This window comes from Lichenostomus cassidix, chromosome 1 (assembly GCF_008360975.1).
Source record: "Lichenostomus cassidix isolate B80296 chromosome 1, HeHo_3.0, whole genome shotgun sequence".
NCBI classification, from domain to species: Eukaryota; Metazoa; Chordata; class Aves; order Passeriformes; family Meliphagidae; genus Lichenostomus; species Lichenostomus cassidix.
In genome coordinates, this window is record NC_139479.1 from 80,540,620 (window position 1) to 80,560,519 (window position 19,900).

The window sequence follows — 19,900 nt, forward strand, 5'->3', positions numbered from 1 at the left end:
TCCTATCTAATTCTCTGGCAGCAATTCTCTACCATGCCCCCCTTTTTAAAGTTAAATTATGTCCTGCAACAGGAATGCAGGAGAGATAGCCTTGTGATTTAAGAACTGGACTGGAACTCTACGGCTCAAAGGCACACAAATTTTGTCTCTGACCTTCGGAGGGGTACTTAAATCTTCTCCCTTAGTACTCTGTATGTAAAATGTAAAATGCCTTAAATGTATGTGAAAGGGTAAGTCAATTAGCTGGCATATCTTTGCTATACAGTACACACATAAGAAAAATCTTGCAGAAAAGTAATCTTAAATGAGGAAGAAAAAAACCTAGCCGCTTGTAGTGCTGGCAATAAGCACAGACAAAATACATCTAACAGTTTTGAAATCCTGCAAAATACAAGCCTATGCCTACATCCTGTGAATGGATCTTTTTAGCAGTGGGATTAAAGCAACCAGAAATCTTGTCTGAACTACACTTCCACTCACAGAGCTTGGTACTTTAATGCCAGGATCAAAGACAGAAATCGAATCTGTGAACCTCAATTGCTTTTTCATCATCTGACTTGTAATATCAGCCTTGTTCTGGCCAGTGCCTGGGAGCTACAGGGGTGATGTGAGACAGTGCCAGCGATCGCATCCCCACAGAAGGCATTCCAGGGCAGCTGGGATGGCGAGGTCCCGAGCAGCCACAAGCAGTTTATTCTCAAAGCCTGAGAACCAGAAGCTATTTCCTTTCTTTTATTTTGCATTTAAGGATGACAGGAAGATGATAAACAGCCAAAGCCCAGACACATCAATATGCTAGCAGTACAAAAGCCCTTTGTGATTGACTGACAAAACCGAAAGAAGGGGAGGAGATGCTCTTTTTCTTCCACGGGGATGGCTCTGGACAGAGACGCCTGAAATTTTAGCCCTCAAAAGCTTCTCCTGTTACCACCAGATCACCTTGCAGGTAAACACTTTCCTGGTTCATTGAGTCACTGTTACGTATCTGAAAAAGAATCTCCACTGAAAAGTGATAATGGTGGAAAAATACTCCCTATTGTATGGCCGTAATTCTTGTACTGCTTGTCTGCAGGCAATGCATTTCCTCTCTTGAGGAGGCTGTGCAACTGGATCCAGCTACATGTAAAGCAATCTGTTAAAACGAGGACAAGATTTACTGTTGGAAAGAAAAAGTTTAAATACATTCCAGGAGCCTATGTATCATATGGCTAAAAGTGACCAAACATGGTAAATTAAATTTAATCTCTTTGCATTACATTCAAAAGTTTGCATTTTCTACATGAGAGTAAACTTACTGATGTAGCAAATGAAATAAACTATTTGTAATAACTAGTGTTCCATTTTAACTACTAAAGAAACAAATTATTTTTGTAGGCTATTTAGTTACATTTTTAATAGTGTATGCACAGTACTAAAACCTCTATCTCAGTTATTTCCCAGCATGCAAACTGGCATGTGTACCATGCAGTGTGGCAAAGAAAACCGTGATACTTTTATCAAATTTTATTCCTTTCTTCCACTATAGCTGTAAAATCATTTGTACTAATTAATCCACAGGAAGCAATTAAGCAAGGCATCTGAATTTTGTTTAAAGGGGTGTTGTTTCTTCGTGAATCCCAACAAAAGAGAAGTCACATGCTTTAAAGTATCTTCTTGACTTTTGTTGTGTATTACCGTTAAACAGCTGTACCAGCATATCTCAATATGAAAAACTACAACCACAAAAAAAGATAGGAAAGATAGGAACTAAACAGGACACGATTTTCTTCCCTCACTGGCAGCTGAAAAAGCCTACTCTGCAGCCTTTTTGCAGACTGCAGGAATCAAGAGCGGCATGATTTAACATAGGGAAAATGAACACTAACCCAAGTTCAGCCCACACTTTTACTACCCCTCATTTGGACCTGACCTAACCACAGCTCATGCCTTCAAGAACTGAGCTAATTTGAAGACAAGGGTATAACACAACAATAAAATACCTGCCTACACATTCCAATCCACTATTAGCTTTTCAACTTGAAAGACAAAGTGAAAAGTAGTATGCACTGGAACTGGCAAACTTCCTGTAACAAGAAAGGTGGTTCAAGGGATTGGAGGCAGTATCTGCCTTTTTTCAAAAAGCCAAAAGGACAATGACCACCTTTATTCTTGGTTATCATTTCATACAGATAATATTTAGGTACTGCTTAGGCATATAAAAACAGAGTTGTAGACAGCATGCTACAAAAGCATGTAATGTTTCTTTGTTAGACCAAGAGGCAGAAACAAAAAAAAAACCGGAAAAAAGTGACCTGGTGACTTGCAAATTAGTTACTTTGATGATGCAGTATGCCTTTAAGTAAGTACTTTATCTGAAGAGCTTTGGTAAACCCTAAGACAAAAAGCTGCACTACAGCCCTAATATTGCCACCACCCATGTTCTCCTACTCCTTTAATTACAGCTCGTTCATGGTTGGTCAAAACCCTGTCCTGCTTGGCCTCTTACTCCTTCACTGTGGATACTGTTCCATCCCTCCTCCTCACATTTCTCTTTTCTGGTCAAGCAGTGCATCTGATAACAGGAGCAGGTCAAGAGGAAGCAGCCAGTTTTGGAACCCAGTGTAACTCATCAGTCATCCTCAAGAGTATCCAAAGGAAAAAATATTTTGAAAGGCTCTCAAGAGGAGCATTTGTTTTCTCACCACACACAGCCCCACACAGAGCCTCCTCCCAGTCCCTTCCCTCCCCTTGGCTCCCACCAGCACTGCCCACAATCGATCACAACTCTGGGAAAGCGATACTAATCATCTGTCTCTGCTGATAATAACACTGGCACTGTGACTCTATCTCACCTTTCCTACACTCTCACCTGCTTTTCAGGAGACTGCGGAGCTGCTGGCTTGGACAGGGGGAGGCAGAGATGACACTTGCACGGCTCAGCACCAGGTAACAGTTGTTTTGATCTTACTACCAGAAGGAGTGGTTAAAATATTGTAAATATATTTATGCTTGTCCCTTTGAACACCTAAATCTTGCAGTAAAGGCTCTCAATTTGGTTTAGTTTCCTATGGTGTATGCACTCTGCACCTTTTCCTGGGGTTAGGCAGGGACATGGTGACATTGCTTGGCTTGGCGTGACAGCTACACCACAGCTGATCATAACATAGTGAGTGCAAGAATTAAAGGGTGATGTGATTTGCATTTCCTTGGGAGAAACTGTAAATGCAGCAGGAATCACACAGTCAACAATCATCATCAAAATGCCAAAAGTTTTCTCTCAGGGTATTTTCAGGAAATTAGTCCAATAACTCCAGGTATCTTAAGACTAAGTCTGTTCTAGCACAATTTCAGTATCACAAACTAGTATATTCAGAAGGCAAACATGCGTATTAAATGCTACATTCTAATCACTAAATTTAATATATTGTTAACACATTCTTTATCAAGAAAAGGTACTAGAAAAAAAACTTCATAATATTAACATATGACAAATCTCCAATTTAAAACAATACTTTAAATACTGTTACCAAATTGGCATGTACTTTTTGAAAGACAGAAATAAGTAATGGCAAATTTAAACCTCTCCAGTTCCAAAGATCTATCTCTAGGACACCAGAAAGGTATAAATACTTTCACTTTTTCCTCTTGACAAGGATCTAAAGAGATCAGAGAATTTACTGCAGTTTTGAACTTCACAGTACTGTAAAAATTAAAATAATTTTATTCAGAACTCAGGAGGAGATTTTAAAATTTTTCACACTTTTTTTCCCAAGCAGGAAAGCAGTTTATTCTATGATGCCTTTTTCCTGTAATTTCCATCCAAAAACTCTGGCAATAACCCATAGAAGTCAATATTTAAATATGTTAATAAACACATCCCTTTCCTTTTTTTGCTCTTGTTAGCAGAACACAAGGTAATTTTTTTTTTCATATTAAAGCCAAAAAACGGCTTTAATTAAATCCAAGAAATGGAAAGATAATATGGGTCATATATGCAGAAAAGGTTATAAAAAATAATACAGTCATAACATCTCAGCATTTCAATTATTTCTAAACACTTACCATCCCTCAGAATAATTTTAATAGGTTCTCTAAGTAACTTTAAAGAAAAATGTTAGCCTAGATTTATTCCCCCTAGAACTAGGCAAGTAAGTTTGGTGCACAATCACTTATGCCATCAGTTAGAAAGAGGAAGTTCTGCAACATAAGTTAAACCTACATGAGATTCCCCACTATTCCCTAACTTAAATAACTCAGATAGATGCCTAAAGCTGTAGATGAGTCTTGGAAACAGGCCCTAGTGGTGTGCTAAAGATCTAATTGTTGAAAGGTTCTCCTTAATGCTAGTTCGGGGATCAAAATTGATTTCTTCTAATTTTATGAATACCACTGTTGTCTTTCTTCCTCCAGTACTACCCAAATGAACAGATGAGAAATTTGTAATTTTGCAAATGTAAGAACACAGAAATAGCAAAGAATGAATGTGCATTCTCTCTTGCAGGAGAGGCTCACAAACCAACTAAAGACACTCCCCTTAATCCTGATGGACACTGCAATTTTCTACCCTAAATATACATTTTCTTTGTAAAACCTCTGGGTCCAGATATTCTTCTTACCTGTGTTAAAATCTAAACATCTCGAATTCTTGCACTTATAAAAATATGCTTAAGATGCATCTTGATTATAATTTCTGAGCTACAGGTGTGTGCCCAGCATTAGCTTGAGGAGATCTGTCTCCCTCTCCTGTGAATGTAGCAGAGAGCTCAGACTAGAGCTCTCTGCACAACTCAGCAATCCACAGAACTTCCCTTCAAACCAAACCCAAAAGTACTATATGGCATTGCAAGTTCTAAGGAAAAAAAAAGAAAAGCTAAAATGCAGCGCAAGTCTGCTAAAAGACTATGAGAGAACAAAAAAGATGTTTCATGAAAAGAAAAAAAAAAAGGAAATATCCTCTTTCATTTTTTATTCTATTGGTAGATAAACAGAACATGAATAACCTCACCTTTTACCCATATTTATACTTGAACCCACTCTGTGCAAGTCCAGCAGCAGGTCTCTGCCAGAAGTGCCTGAGTTAACCCAGAAGGTTAACTTCTCATCCCCAACCCCCTTCCACAATCCGTGCTCTACTTTTGCTCACACTAAATAAAGCAAACTGATATTTACAGCATTTCTTAGGAGGCTGAATGTTTTCATCTACTCACCAGGTCATCCAAAATACCTCAGAAATCAAGTTTCATGACAGTTACCAAAACAACGCTTTGAATCACTAACTTTGAGATGTTTATATAAGGACAGTAAAAAACATATACAAACATGGAAAAAATCCTCATCTGTTTTTTTCTTCTGATTTATTAACTAATAATTCCACAGCAGAGGACTTTTAATGCACTCCTGTAATTCCACAGCAAATGGAAAAGACTCCAAAATAACTTTTATAAGAAAAGGGAAGATTATTTGATATTACACCCATGTCACAGCAAGTCCGACTGTTAAGCTTGCTGATTCTACTGTAGAAGAAAAGTAGAATTATAAGGCAAAAATACCTTTCAAGCAGTTGCTTCAGCACAGAAGGCAGTTTAGGTGATTAAACAAGAGACTAACATGGCACTGGTACCACACATTTTTAAAAGAAAATAAAGGCACTTTGAAATATCATGTCAAAAATACTGAATAAATTACAGGATATGTGTTTCACAGAGAAAAAAGAGCAAATAGCTGTAATTTGGGAGGCTAGAATTTCCTTAATGAGAAAGCATAAAGAGCTCTGCGAACAAAAGGACCTTTCTCAAAGGTTTTCAGTGACTTTACACAAGTTTCAGTACTCTACCTGAGTAGCAGTATGTGACATTGCATCTTCATTTCTTAGATGTTCTTTCCATTAACCATTTTTAATCAGCACATAATATATAAACAACATTAAGAGATCAAGAGCTTTCCATTGTGAGCTATGCGAATCTTCAGTTATGAAAAACACAATGTCCTGCTTTGTGAAATCACAGCAGCAACTTCAGAAAATAACACTTTAGCATTTATCTCTAGAGAAGGCAGCCTTCATCCTCAAGTTATGATCAATCAATCATCAGAAACATCCAGCTTCCCTTAATAGCTGGTTTCAGCTCGTAGGTAGAGCTTTGCTTTCTAAGGTTCAGAGCAGACGAATTAACATGTGCACATTATGAGCTGGTAGTATATGGTCTGAGGATTAACTACTATAGCAACCAGTACTGTAGTCTGCCAACACATATTAACCCAAATTGCTGGATTTTTTAAGTTTATATGGATAGGATTTACGTGTAGGTGTTCATTTATTGTACTGAGATTGAATTTTTATATTATGTGGATTTCTTCAAGCACAAAAATGCACAGCCAATGCATCACCCTTCCAAAAAAAACAATCCTTTGTGTAATATTCAAAATAAAACTGCTACTAATACAACAATTTCATCGTGTTTTAAAAATGTTTATTTTACACATTGTAGGATCCCTCCTGCTTCTTCATTTCATTCTGTCTAATTACTCTAGAAGAGTATTCTGGACAGTACCATGAATCATTCAAACTGAAATAAGATGGCATGAAACCATGGTATAATCAAAACCTTTCCAGCCACAACCTTAATTCCATGCAAACGGCAATTAAAAAAAAAAAAAAAAAGCGTTAAAGAAAAGTGAACTTTTATTATAAGACACTTTAAGAATTGTCTCTGAGGACTGGTCAACTGACCTTTCTGCTCTCTCTTCTTCCTGAAGGGAACTAAAGCTGACCAGACTGTGCACTTCCAGAGGTATTTTCACCCAGACCCCTCTATGCCTGGTTTCTTTAGGAAAGTAGCACACTGACAAGTCCTACTCACAATACAGCAGATGACACAATGACATCAGATGTCACCACAAACTACTGTGGTTTTGAGTAAGCAGTGAACACTCAGACCCAGTGGAGTACAGTATCACCTAAAAATTAATTCCTACAGATATGAGAATTCCTCTCCCCAGACACACTTCTGCATCTAAGTTTTTTTGGCAAAACAAGGTGGAAGGGGAAAGAATTCTATTTCAACTCTGGTTGCCTATATGTGTGAATTAAATATACGTATGTCAGATTCTGCTATATTGTGTATACTACAGCTATCCACAAATGAGTAATGCATCTTAATTTCATCACTTCCACTGGAACGGAGCAGAAGCATTTTGAGAAAAAACAGTTAGGAGAAAAGTACCACAAGACGAGGATGGAAGAGAAGAAATAAAAAAGTACTGCACTAAAATATGCTTCCTCTGTCTGTAAATATAACTCTGTTGCCTGTAAACCTATCATCTGCATTTCAGCTGCTTTTTTCCTAGTATATTCTTCTATTTTTTTCCTGTCTCCAGACATGACCTTTTTCTTCCCTCTTCAGTCACTCCCTCCTTCCTCCCTACTGTATTCCTTTCTATATTGCTCCTCTAAATTTACCTTTCACTTTGACTCTCCTCTCACTTTATCTATTCTGGAGTAATTATCCCTGGTTTTGCCTTCTACCATTTCAGTTCTGTAACCTCACTTCTTAATTCCTGAGATTTAGCGCCATCTTTTCCTTGCTGTCCTGTAGCAATAATGTTTGAACAGTCCAAGAGAATTTGGGGGAAACTCCAGTGGTAAACACCAAGGCTGCTTTGTGAAGCTTTCAACTAGTATGAAATACCTGCCTCATCAACAGACTATTAATACAGAATTTGTTTAGAAAATACTGTAAGATAGACATTACAATGAAATACTGAAGAAAATCATTATACTAGAAAAGGAAATATTCAAATAAATCAAGAAGAACAATGCCTGTATTTCCATAGACCAAGATTCACACATCTGTTACAGCAGTATTTCCTGTAACAGTAGGAGTGGGTAGAAAGACACCCACCTTAAGGGAGAGGTATGATCACATTGCAATTATGTTCCATATTGATTTTTCTGTCTTTTAGTGGACAACTATCAGCCAGAGCACTGGCCTTCCAAAAGCAACACTAAGAAAACACAACTTTACAGGCTACCATTAACACGGCAACCTGAAAGATACCCTGGAATCTGCGTGATGTATAGAACATACCTCAATTCTTTCACAAAGAAAACTGTTTTGAACTTTCCAACTCAAATAACTTTTAATCTCCTATGTTCAGCAAAGATCACCTTAAGTCATGATGGATGCAGCTACTTAAAAATTACCAAAGTCCATGTGAATGTTGCATCTCTGCTTTCCATGCTTGCCCAATCAGCACCACTGGTTCAGTGCTGGGGCAGGTACTGTGCAATATAGTACAAGCTGTGCAAGGAAAATTATTCACCTCAAAACTACCCAGAGCAGAAATAGCAGCCAAATTTAGTTAAACCTGGAGCTGTTAGGAATGCAGTGACAATCAGGGCTACCCACTGGGGACAGTAATCATTTTTTAAGACCAGAGAACGTGACAACCTCAGATAAGGCAGTTTATATGAACTCAGAAAATAAAGACTACTTTGCTGCTGTTCCATGCAACATTTGACTCCCAAGCATCAGTCAGACTTTCATAGCATAGAAGCAGACTTACATTAAGTCTCTTTTTAGAAGAGTTTTAAGCTTCAAATTGCACCATATGGATACTAAGTTTTTATCTTTAGTAATGAAAGAAATTATATATTATCTTGGTGGCCATGACTGCTACTGCTCTCAGTACCTTTGTTGATGTTTTAGTTGGGTAGAGAGGACAGAAAGCTACCATGGGAACAAGTTAAGTACAATGCAAAAGAGAATTTTCTGGTTTTCAGGTCAGTAAATGCTTGTTAAGGGTAAACAGTTTTATAGTCAGTAGGAATGTATTTTCCACAAGCCAAACAGATCTGACTTAGAATAAGGTGTTTATTCCAAAACTATGAATGTGATTTTGTCAGTTTGATCCATTTACGATTAAGAAAAAGATTGAAGTGATTTTAAGTCATTAAATAGGAAATGTGATTTCATGACTTTCCCAATTATTTTCTGCTTTAGACGACAATAGAGACAGGAAGATTGCCTCCCCCGGGACTCCACACAGGATCTTCCCAAGGGCTGTCCAAAATCTTACTGAAGGGGGTCAATGGTTAATTCACATATGGGTTCAGACAGTGACCAGCTCACAGTCACAGCCAATCCAGACAAATGGACAACTCTGAGGCCTCATTAAGTGACCTCTCTGTGGTCTATTTTCCCTGAGCAGTTGACCAGACTCTCTGCATACCCAGAGGTATTTTCACCCAGACCCCTCTATACCTGATTTCTCTAGGAAAGTAGCACACTGTGAAGAAGTCCTTCTCACAATACTGATTACACTGAGAAAGCAAAAAAAAAAACCCACCTCAAAAACTAGTCTGTGCTAATTATTTTTGACAAATTTACCTTGTCTTAGCACATTCTTTGGTGTTTACAAATCGATTATATTTTTTTCCCAGAAACTAAACTAAACCTGACCCTTTATTTTAATTCTTCTGTTAAAACACAAAGACAAAAGGACTTAAATGTTGCTGATGATTGCTCAACAGGATATTCCATCAGTCTTGGCATGGAGTCATTATTTTAGAAGAAAAAGTGGTTTGGAGCCCATTCAACAGTCAGCATTGCTATGTCAGGTCAGGGAAAAATTCACCAAATACCTCTGGGCTCTGCGTCAGTTGTCATGTCTAAAGAGGCTACAGGAAAGATGTAAAGGGACTTTGTACAAGGGCATGTAGTGATAGGACAGGAGATACTGGCCTCAAACTAAAAGAGGGTTGGCTTAGATTTGATATCAAGAAGAAATTCTTTACTGTGACATACCATGTAGTGGTGAGTCATTGGAACAGGTTTCCCTGAGAAGCTGTGGATGCCTGTCCCTGGAAATGCTCAAGGCCAGGCTGGATGGGGTTCTGAGCACTGCTCCAGTGGAAGATGTCCCTGCTCATGGCAGGGGGCTGGAACTAGATGACCGTGAAGCTCCCTTTCAGATCAAACTATTCTAGGATTCTGTGATGTTTGATGATCTCTCTGTACACCTGTGATTGCAATTTCTCTCTGAAACACTGGTTCATTACCAAACACATAGACAGGAGACAATTAGCTTCCTCCAAGATCATACAACATTTATAGTTTTGACCAGAATTTTAGTGCTCTGAGTTTGTTTTATCAGCATTTGTGCAGACAGGTGGCTAACCTCAACCTCACAAGTCAAATTCTTGGGGGCTATTATGGCTTAGCTCTGGGACATAGGAGAAAATAAAGCAAGAAGACTGCCAGTGCAAGGTTCTTAATGGGTTATAGTTAAAAGGAGAAATGCTTCTTCGAATCCCCTAAATTAACAGCCCTCTTCTATCCATAGACTGTTCTTGACCAATATCTGTAAGTAATGGAATTACAAAAAACAAGCTGCAGCTTCCAGAGTTTTGCAATTACCAGGGGATCATTCAACATGAAGAACCATAGATGGCTGCATACTGCAGAAAATTCTAAGTCAAAGGGTTGTAGTCAAAGGTTACTTTAAAAAGCAACTTTCCAATTTGAGATATAATGAAGAAAATTTGAGGTCTGGTAGTCAAAGGGAAACAATTACAAGATAAATGACATACATATATATGCTGCAAACTGACACACATTAAAATGAGTGTCTCATCCATCTCCCATTGCTGTAAGTTTTAAAACAGGAATACAGTTCATAACTTGTGAAAACATGTGAAACAAATTTACTCTAAAATTGAAAGACTGTAGTTTACACCTGCACACATGTCAAATATTTGATAATATTTAAGACCACAAAATTTGATTTTCCTTTTCTCCTCTATTTTTACCAGAAGAGAAAATGTGATTTTCTTGCCATGAGCTCTTGAAAAGAGCCATGAAAAGCAGATTTCAGTTGTTCAGAAGACTCAGCATTTCCCTTTTTAGCCCAATTATGTTCACAGCACTGGGTGATGCCACAGAAGCACTCCACTCAATTCAGCTTGAGTGAAGAATATACAACATACAGATGAATACCAGGAAACAATAAGCTCTAAGAAACACTGCTCAAAATTATTTTTACAACATAAATAGATACACCAGCAACATACCTGAAGAAGAACATGAACAGAGCAGCTGTGATGCAGAACAAAAGGACCTACAAGAAGGAGAAAGAGTGTTATTACGTAACACACTACTACTACATGTTCTTGATCATGCAGATTTTACAACTTTTACTGTAAAAGCCACACTGTTTATACAGCCAGAATGAGAGCTTGTCTGAGTCCACTAAAAAGGATTGCCGAGTTTCTAGTGGACTTTCAGTGATCCCTGTAGAAGCCAAAAAAGTTAAATCCAAACCAGGGCAGTAGCACAACAGACACAGCAAATGGCACCCCTTAAAATAGTCTGTATTAAAAGAGCAAGAATAAAATAATTATAAAACAACAGAATTTAAACAATAAAATGTTAGAACTGAAATGCAAACATTATATTTTGCCAGTCTTTGCTTTTGTGATTTATTCAAACATCATATTGCTAGTTTCAGTTTAAAAGGCATGGTGTTTAAAATGTCTGTACAGACAGCTGCTTCTGCTGAACTGCTTTCCAGCAAGTTTGAGAGGAAAATATTCTATTCCCAATTAAGAGTATCCTTTCTAGTAGTTTGCACTTTAGTGTTAAACTCAATTGGAACAATCCTATTTTGCCCTATATTATCAGTGTGATCATACAAGAGTCATTGAGCAAACTTAGCAGCTCTCCAGCATAGAGAGGGGAATGTCCTAATGTCCTACTTCCTCCTGACATCCTCTCTGCTGGAGCTTAGAGTTGTTACCTCCTCCTTACCACCTGCACAGGCACTCACAAATGCTGAACTAAACGTGCCTTAATCCATCCCATCTTTGCCAGGTACAGCTCACAAGTGAGAAAATATTGTTTTGTTCTAGATATACTGGCCCATATTTGCACCATCAGAGGAAAAATCCTTACAGAAATATTGCAAGTCTTTCAGAAAATATTTGCACCTATTTTCAAGGGTTGAAGAAGTTTTGATCATGAGAGGATACAGACACCTTATGTGAGAAGAAATGGAAGAGGTGGCAGAGGTGCAAATTAGGTTATAAACATGTAGAACAGGAGGCTGCTGTGTGTTAATACAGATCAGAAAGTGTGACAAAAATCTGCATAGGAAATCTTTACAATGACTTTCAGAGAGAAAAAAAAATCTTACAAATAACACCACTTCCAAGACTTAAAACTAGGTCACACAAGGCATTATAACATCTGCTGTGTAAACTACCCATTTTTTGTTTTTCCTTCACCAGTACTATCATATTTTAGTATTCTGCATCAGAAATGTGAACATCTGAAGTTATTTTATATTAAATCATTAGGGCAAAGGTATATTTCATAAGGGCAATGGTATATTTCATTTTCAAACAAGCAGCAAAAGCAGACCTGTTTTTAAACCCAAGTTCTACTCTTGGGTAGAGATCTGCCCTAATCCTCCAAAGTTCAAAATGTATTTAATCAGTCAAACAACAACCATCAATTCTCTGGAGAGTATTTTGGAGGCACAGGGAAAAGGCAGCCTGACAACCTGAGCAACAATATTGGGAAGTAAGTGAGAAATGGCAAAGAGCCAGTTTTCTGGAGGAAGTGGGGGGCAGGGGATAAGAAAACAAAACAAAACCAAACCAACAATAAAAAATCAAGTATGCCTTTGCATACTAAAAACACTCACTTCTCTAAATAGCGTCTTTCTTGCCCTTTTTTCTTTTATTGCTTTTTATCTTTTTTTTCCCCCAATAGGTTTGATAACAACCAAACAAGTATTTATACACATCATTAAGATGCCCTCGGAGTTCCTTCTTCTCCACATTAAAGCACCCCAGCTTCCCCAGCTTGGGAAATCCAGCACTGGACACAACACTACAGATGTGTCTCAGCAGCACTGAGTAGAAGGGAAAGATCACCTTGCTCAACCTGCTGGCAGGGGCCTCCCTTGCTGCAAAGGACCTCCTCTGCTGCAAAGGCCCTTTGCTGGCTCGTGTTCAGCTTGGTGCCCACCAGGACTCCCAGTTCTTCTTTGTAAAGCTGCTTTCCAGCACCTCCAAGATATACTGGTGCCTGGGGCTATTCCTCACCACAGGCACGTCTTGACTCATCCCTTTGTTGAACCTCATGAGGTTCCCATCGCCCATTTCTCCAGCCTGTGGAGATCCCCTGGGATGGCAGCACAACCACCTAGTGCACCAATAGCCCCTCCCAGTTTTGTGTTACCTGCAAAGCTGCCGAGGGTAAAGCCTCTTGTCCACCCCTCCAGGACATTAATAAAAATGCTGCTGACCCCAGTACCACCTGTTGGGGTCCACCACCAGTGACCAGCCTCCTGCTGGACTTTGTGCTGCTGACCACAACCCTCCAAGCCTGCCACTTCAGTTCAGCATTTTCAACCCACCTCATTATACACTCATCATCATTTTGTCTATAATCAATATTCTATTTAGCAAAATCTAGAAACTAAAAACACTTGAAGGCCTTACTTAATCAGCGTCTATAATTTCCAGATGTTGTCCAGAACTTAAAAACGTTCCTTGAAAAAAATAAGATCTGGAAGGAAGACCTTGGGCAGGTGGAAAAGGGAACTGATACCAAGTTTTAGGGAATTTTAGGGAATATTAGACTGTCAACCAGACTACTTCTAGCATCCACAATGGTACTACAATATATTATTTGACATGCAGCTTATAACTATCTAGATAACAAGATAAGACACAACCAGCACAATGAAGAAGTAAATTAAAATCACTGGAATTTTCTTCTTTGACACATGATTTAAGGGAAAGAACAGGTGTAATTTTTCCTAACTTTAATGCACCACTGTCATAGTTGCTTAGGCTAATTAAGTGTGCACAGGACTGCTCAGAAACACTGCAGGAGAAAACTCTCATACCTAGCAGTTTATTACCAAACTAAAAGGCATTTTAAGTGAAGTCACCAAAGAGGTTTTGCCTCCCTCTCCAATAATGATTTAGATGATGGAAAGTGATAGAATCGCCCAATGTCAACAAGACAAAATTCAATTAAAATGAATATGAAGTAGTAGGCAGGAGAAATCACAAACATAAAACCAAGAAACAACTGTGTAGGCAAGAGTACAACAAGTATGTATACAAGAGTATAAAAATTCCACAGGTCACAAATAAGTAGGCACATACAATTCAATGCATACAATACAATACATACAATGCAATGCTGTGGAAAGCACTGTAAAATATTACAGACTCTTTCAGAACCAAAGGTAAGATGTTACACTAACAGCCTGATGCTAGCAAAATCAGTGTTGGGAGCACTACTGGCAAAGAAAACATAGATAAAACAAGGCAGTCCAGAAGATCATGATGGAAGTAAAAGGCATGTAGGGTACAACTGCTGGAAAACTGCTGAACTTATAAAAGAGGTAGTGATGAATATGACAACTATTTTCATATAAGTATAACATACTGACAAATCTGCCTCATCAAGTACAGAAGGAGGAAGGCAGAGTCAAATCTACAGCAAATACAGTATTGGTTAGATAAAAGGAAGAGCTCTCTCCAAGGTAGTGATACACCAGAACAAGATGTCTGTGAGATCATGGAATCTCCTTTAGGAAAAATGCTTAGGATCAGTAGAGAAAACATCTCCAAGAAATGCCTTGGGAATGTTTGACAAGAGTGTCCCCAACATTTACCCAACTGAAGGACAGCAAGATGTGCGGCTAAACCAAACCTAGACTCTTCTACATGAAGTTCACAGCCCCACATGGAAAGTCCAGAGACTGCCTTATCATAGCACAAATAAGGCAGAAGCAGAAGGCAAATGGTCACCATGCTCCAAATCTAAGGTACTTTCAAAATTAGCATTTTTTTAAAACGTTTTTCCCATTCTATATTTTTTGTAACATTCTCAATACAATATGCAATACCTATTTTAGGTTTTGAAATAATCCTATTTTAGAAAAGAGGAAAAATACTAAGGCCTACAGAAATAAAATTCTAAATATTAAATTAAGACTCTTAATCCAGTGAGCAGGAAGTCCCACTTGGGATTTTTCTTGCAGAGTCCGTCACTTTTTGATTTACAATGGAAGACCAACATAATGTACTTGGCAACATACAGACCTTGAAACTTTCCAGCTGCAGAAACAGATACAAGCAGAAAACCTGCATCTTGCTAATGAGAATGATACACCCTAAATATTTTAACATCTAGGAAGAGATGCCCATAGGTTACAAGGGAAAATCCCTATGCTCCAGGACAGGTTAGCATATTTGGTATGTGAGTACTGTAATTTAATTGATTACATTATACTTCACTGTACTAAGCTAAACCTTAATTAAAAAAAAAAAGGAAATTTGCTGACAAAACTGAAGAGGTACTTTTTTCCAGCTCTCTGTTGGCTGACAAAGCCAGTATTTATTTATTTTTCTCCAAGAAAGTTTAGCCCTCATATAATCAGCAACAGGAAGTGACATCTGGCAGTACCCAGCACTGAGCACAAAACAAAAGGCTCTGGGTGGAGTGGTCACCACTTGCCCTAGTGACAGCAGTAGAACCAGTAACACCAGCAGCAGCAGCTCACAAATGACTTGCCCTCACCAGACAGATAAAAATCTTGGCCCAAAGAAAGGAAAAATAACACTGTTAAAACTATCAAAACTACTTGAATCTTGTATATTCAGGCTTTTCCCACACATTACCCAATCCTGAGGTTTTGTGCATTTTCTTTAAGCATTTCCATTATAGTCAGATTTCCTGGGGTACTAAAGGTCTCTGACTGGAGGTTGCTGGTTCTCCCATACAGTCAGAATAAAGAGTAGGACTGAAATCTGTGATAAAGTAACACAGACCTTGTAATTAAACGGAAAAGCACTGAAGATACACATAATCTATTTAATGAAGACAGGAAGAGGTAAATGGGCAGATCAGTGATATTAGCTGGTTGAAGCACCCAGAGTGCTGGAACTACAGCTCAACACTGGATAGTGCTACTCACAGAAGACCCCAGGCAGCTTCAACCACTATCACATAACACTTGACTTACAGTATATTCATAAAGCCTGAAAACCATCAACTTCCTAAACAACCACCTTGCAATGTATGCAAGGGCTACAGCTACGCTTGTGTGCTACAGAAAACTGAACTGCCAGCTAAAGTCTGTCTGAGGGAAGGTTTAATGGTAAAAACCATGGAAAATTAAAAATCCAGTTTAAATAAGCCCCTTCAATAATTAGTACTTGAGCCAATTTCTTCCAAAGTTACAAGATATATAACTAGGATATATCCAACTAGGAGCTTTGCACAGTTGGTTACAAAACTTTACTCTTGAAATATATGTTGCAGAAAACCCCAACAATTTTGCATATTTTTTTATTCCTTAAAACAAGACATTCATCTACAGAAGAGTTTACTGCTGTCTCTGCTGCTGGAGGTTATAAGCCCCCACTGACCTTTAAGACACACAGCTGAACAGCAGCATGGCAGTTGTACTATCTTTTATTATATCAGCTATAATTACCAGGAATCACAGAAGATGCTCCATGGGACTCTAGACAACACAATCCATTACTCAAATTTACCCCTACTTCAGACATAAAGAATGATTTGTTGTGGCCAAAAGCCATTCTGGTTTTTTCCATACGTATTAATTGGTCTATTAAAAAAAAAATAAATCACTAGCAGTAAACCCCCAAAGCTACACTCGCTTGTAGTTCCTTAATTTTATTTTGAGATGTGTTATAGCCCTTATTAAAATGTTTTCTACAGTTCTTATCATTAAGATTATCTCTTAAGCAAACTCCCTGCTAACAAAACCAAACCAAAACAAATTAAAATAATGAAACTAGCCATGCAGATTAATGTAATGGTTTTGCACTCCATAACCTAGGAAATATTTATGTATGGAATATCTCTTTTCCACCTGCACATTTTATAACACCCTAATCAATGAACTGTCTTTATAAAATATTTGTTATTCTTTTCCAATAACAAAATAGTTAGTTTAAAATTCATACAATTTTCTGCAATTTTCTAGTAGTTAAAAGGGATGAAAATCAGTCTTTCTGAGTATCTAGAAAAAGATACCAGAAGCCATATAAAAAGACACCAAAGACATGAAAAGTTGTATTAAAAGAACGTATGTGAAAGCAGGAGCTACATTACATCACGTTCAGCCTCTTAAAATCTAATGACTACTCTTACTAATATAAATAGTTATTGTCTACTATTATTTAATACCTCAGGCAAGAAGTTAACACAGTAAACAACTACCTGATGCAATTAGTCAGAAGACAGGGAAGTGGCTGAACTGCCACCCTGCAGGAGTAAAAATGATTCCTTAATTTGGTAGAAAAAAACTGCAAATGACAGCTAGAACCTGAAATCTTGTCAGACTCAGACTAGTAAAATGGTAACTTTCTCTCTGGTCACCAAGATTAATTAATGAAATGTGATTAGACTGGTTTGTGTACACTTGATGCAGTTTGGTAATATTCACTGGCCAGTATTGATCAGTATCCAACTGGATGATTTTAGTCTCCTGTGGCATCAGCATTCATAAAAATAGTATTACTGATGCATGTCTTTAAAACAAAAGCATTACAGATACTAAAACATGCATTTGTACACACTTTAGCAAAAGTTTCTGAATCTGTTACTTTTATTTAAATTTCAATATTGAATAAAATACATACTTCAGGTCTGTCAAATGACTTATTAAAGCTGCAGGGAAAACACAGTGAAGACTGAAGGGAAAACATACTCCCAAATCCTGCAGCAGTTCTATCTCTGCTTCAACACTCCAGCTTTTTGTGTCTCTGAGTACCTTGCTCCTCTCTCCAAGGCCAGTGCTGTCTCACTAGGTGAGTGCTGTCTTTCTAGGTGAAATTAAATAACTTTTGAAGCAACATTGCTGCTGCTTTAAAATTGATAGTCTTTATGAAAACACAGAAAACAATTTGTCAGATGCTTATTGGGCACAGGGCCAGTTCAGCTACACCTACAACACTCAGCTGTTAGAGGCTCCTGATTTTTTTTCTGCCAGCAAGTCTGAAGCAATCTCTGGGCTGATAAGATCAAAAGAAACACTAGTATGTGTTATTAAACAAGAGATTATATAGATTCTTGTTAAAGCACGGTTGTTGGATCATGATTAAAAGATTACAGTTGGCAAATGCAGACTGTAACTGAGCCAAGACAGGGAGCACCTGCAAGTCCCAGAAGACCAGCAAAGAATAAAAAAAAAATTAAGCCCTTGATTTTCTAGTTCAGAAATTCCATATATATATATACACACACATATATATTATATATAGATATACATATATATATTATATATATACATATATATATGCATTATATATACACACATACATACCTATAATTAAGCATTTACATACCTATAATTAAGCATTTCAGCATTCTTCATTTGTTTTCTCAAAAAACACTTGTCAAGTCTCTTCCCCCATTTTTCATATTCTGTTAGCCACAGCAAACAGAGCTACAACATACAGTGATGGAGCCACAGAATATCCCTTCTGAAAGCTCCTGAGGAGAGTTCACTGCTTTCAAGGATGCACAAGGCTTGAGAGACTGAAGCACAAAAAAGCAGTTGCCAAATGAAACCATAGTTTCATCACCAACAGAAGCAAAAGTTTTGTATTATACCACTGGACTGTACTGAGTTAAATTTAAAACTACACTTCATATTTAAAATCGAAGATTGGGTCACTATGATCCCACTACAACATCATGTTCCTCATGATGGCTACGCATCTTGCTGTGCAGGTTTGCCCATTGCTGGGCCATGTACACAGCTCGAGCTGAAACCACACAAAGGACTTTCAGGCAACATCAACTTAGGTATCATGATCACTTCTCCTCCAGCACCTTTTTTTTTATGATTACTTCATGTGTCTCCTGCTGGCACAGAGATGCACAGAAAAACTAATCATAGATGTGACCCACCTGAAAGCAACTATTGTCCTCTCTCAAGGACTGAACAGGGGCAGGGGCAGGCAGCTTAACCCACATCCATATCAAATCATGGCCTGATAGAACACAGTCAATTCAACGATAACGATTTGAACCTCTCTTCATTATAATTTTGACAAACAAACATAAATTAGTTGTGAATTGTTCAAATTACATTGAAAAGGCAGAATTAGTGATATACCTGAAATAACACCACAAATGGAAACCACAAAAATGCTAACATTTCTAAATAATAAATCTCTATGTAAGCTGAAATTTAAATGTGGTTACTTATCCTACAAGAGCTTTACAAATGTAGTAAATACAAAAAACCCAATAAATTTTCTTAGTAGTCTGTGCAGATGTCTTTTATTAGGCTTCTGAACATAACTGCTTAGCTCATGTTACAAATATCATCCAAGATTTCATCTTCACCAATGAGAATTTCTGCTCATCTGTCTCTGCTTCTTCCAGAGCTCATAATCACTGAAGAATTACAAGGTTTGATATTACCTCAGTATCCAAAAAGGAACTGCAAGTTATTCATCTTTAAAAGTTTACAGGTGTTGAAATAATTTTGTTGCTATAAAGCACATGTATTAAAGCAATATTACAAGTACAACACTCTGCAAGGCAGCATCATGAATGCCACTGTATCCTGTAATGATTCATACTGGTGAAATTTCTAAACAGTAGCAGAATGTGATGAATTTCTGATAAGCATTAAAAGCTAGTAAAGGGATAGGGTTAAAGAGGCAGAGATAAATTATCTATTTTGATATTTCAGAAATAAAAAGCAGGGTTTTCCCACTACTGCAAATATTTAACTACTATGTAAAGTGGTATACTTGATAATTAAAGACCGTTAGATGGAAAAATTTTAAATTTACTACAATAAGTTGAACAGTTACTACAACTGACAAACAGTTACCTTTTAAGCTCAAGAG

The 19,900-nt window shown here is 37.6% G+C and overlaps 1 protein-coding gene across 2 annotated transcripts in view; it reads right to left on the bottom strand.

The window, feature by feature from the left end:
• TMEM135 (transmembrane protein 135) overlaps positions 1 to 19,900 on the bottom strand; it is a 162,717-nt gene that overhangs the window by 51,353 nt on the left and 91,464 nt on the right. For both annotated transcript variants that reach the window (XM_085065393.1, XM_085065384.1), the window contains one exon: positions 11,048 to 11,094. In XM_085065393.1, coding sequence (XP_084921519.1) covers positions 11,048 to 11,094 — 47 coding nt within the window. The remainder of the gene's footprint in view (positions 1 to 11,047; positions 11,095 to 19,900) is intronic.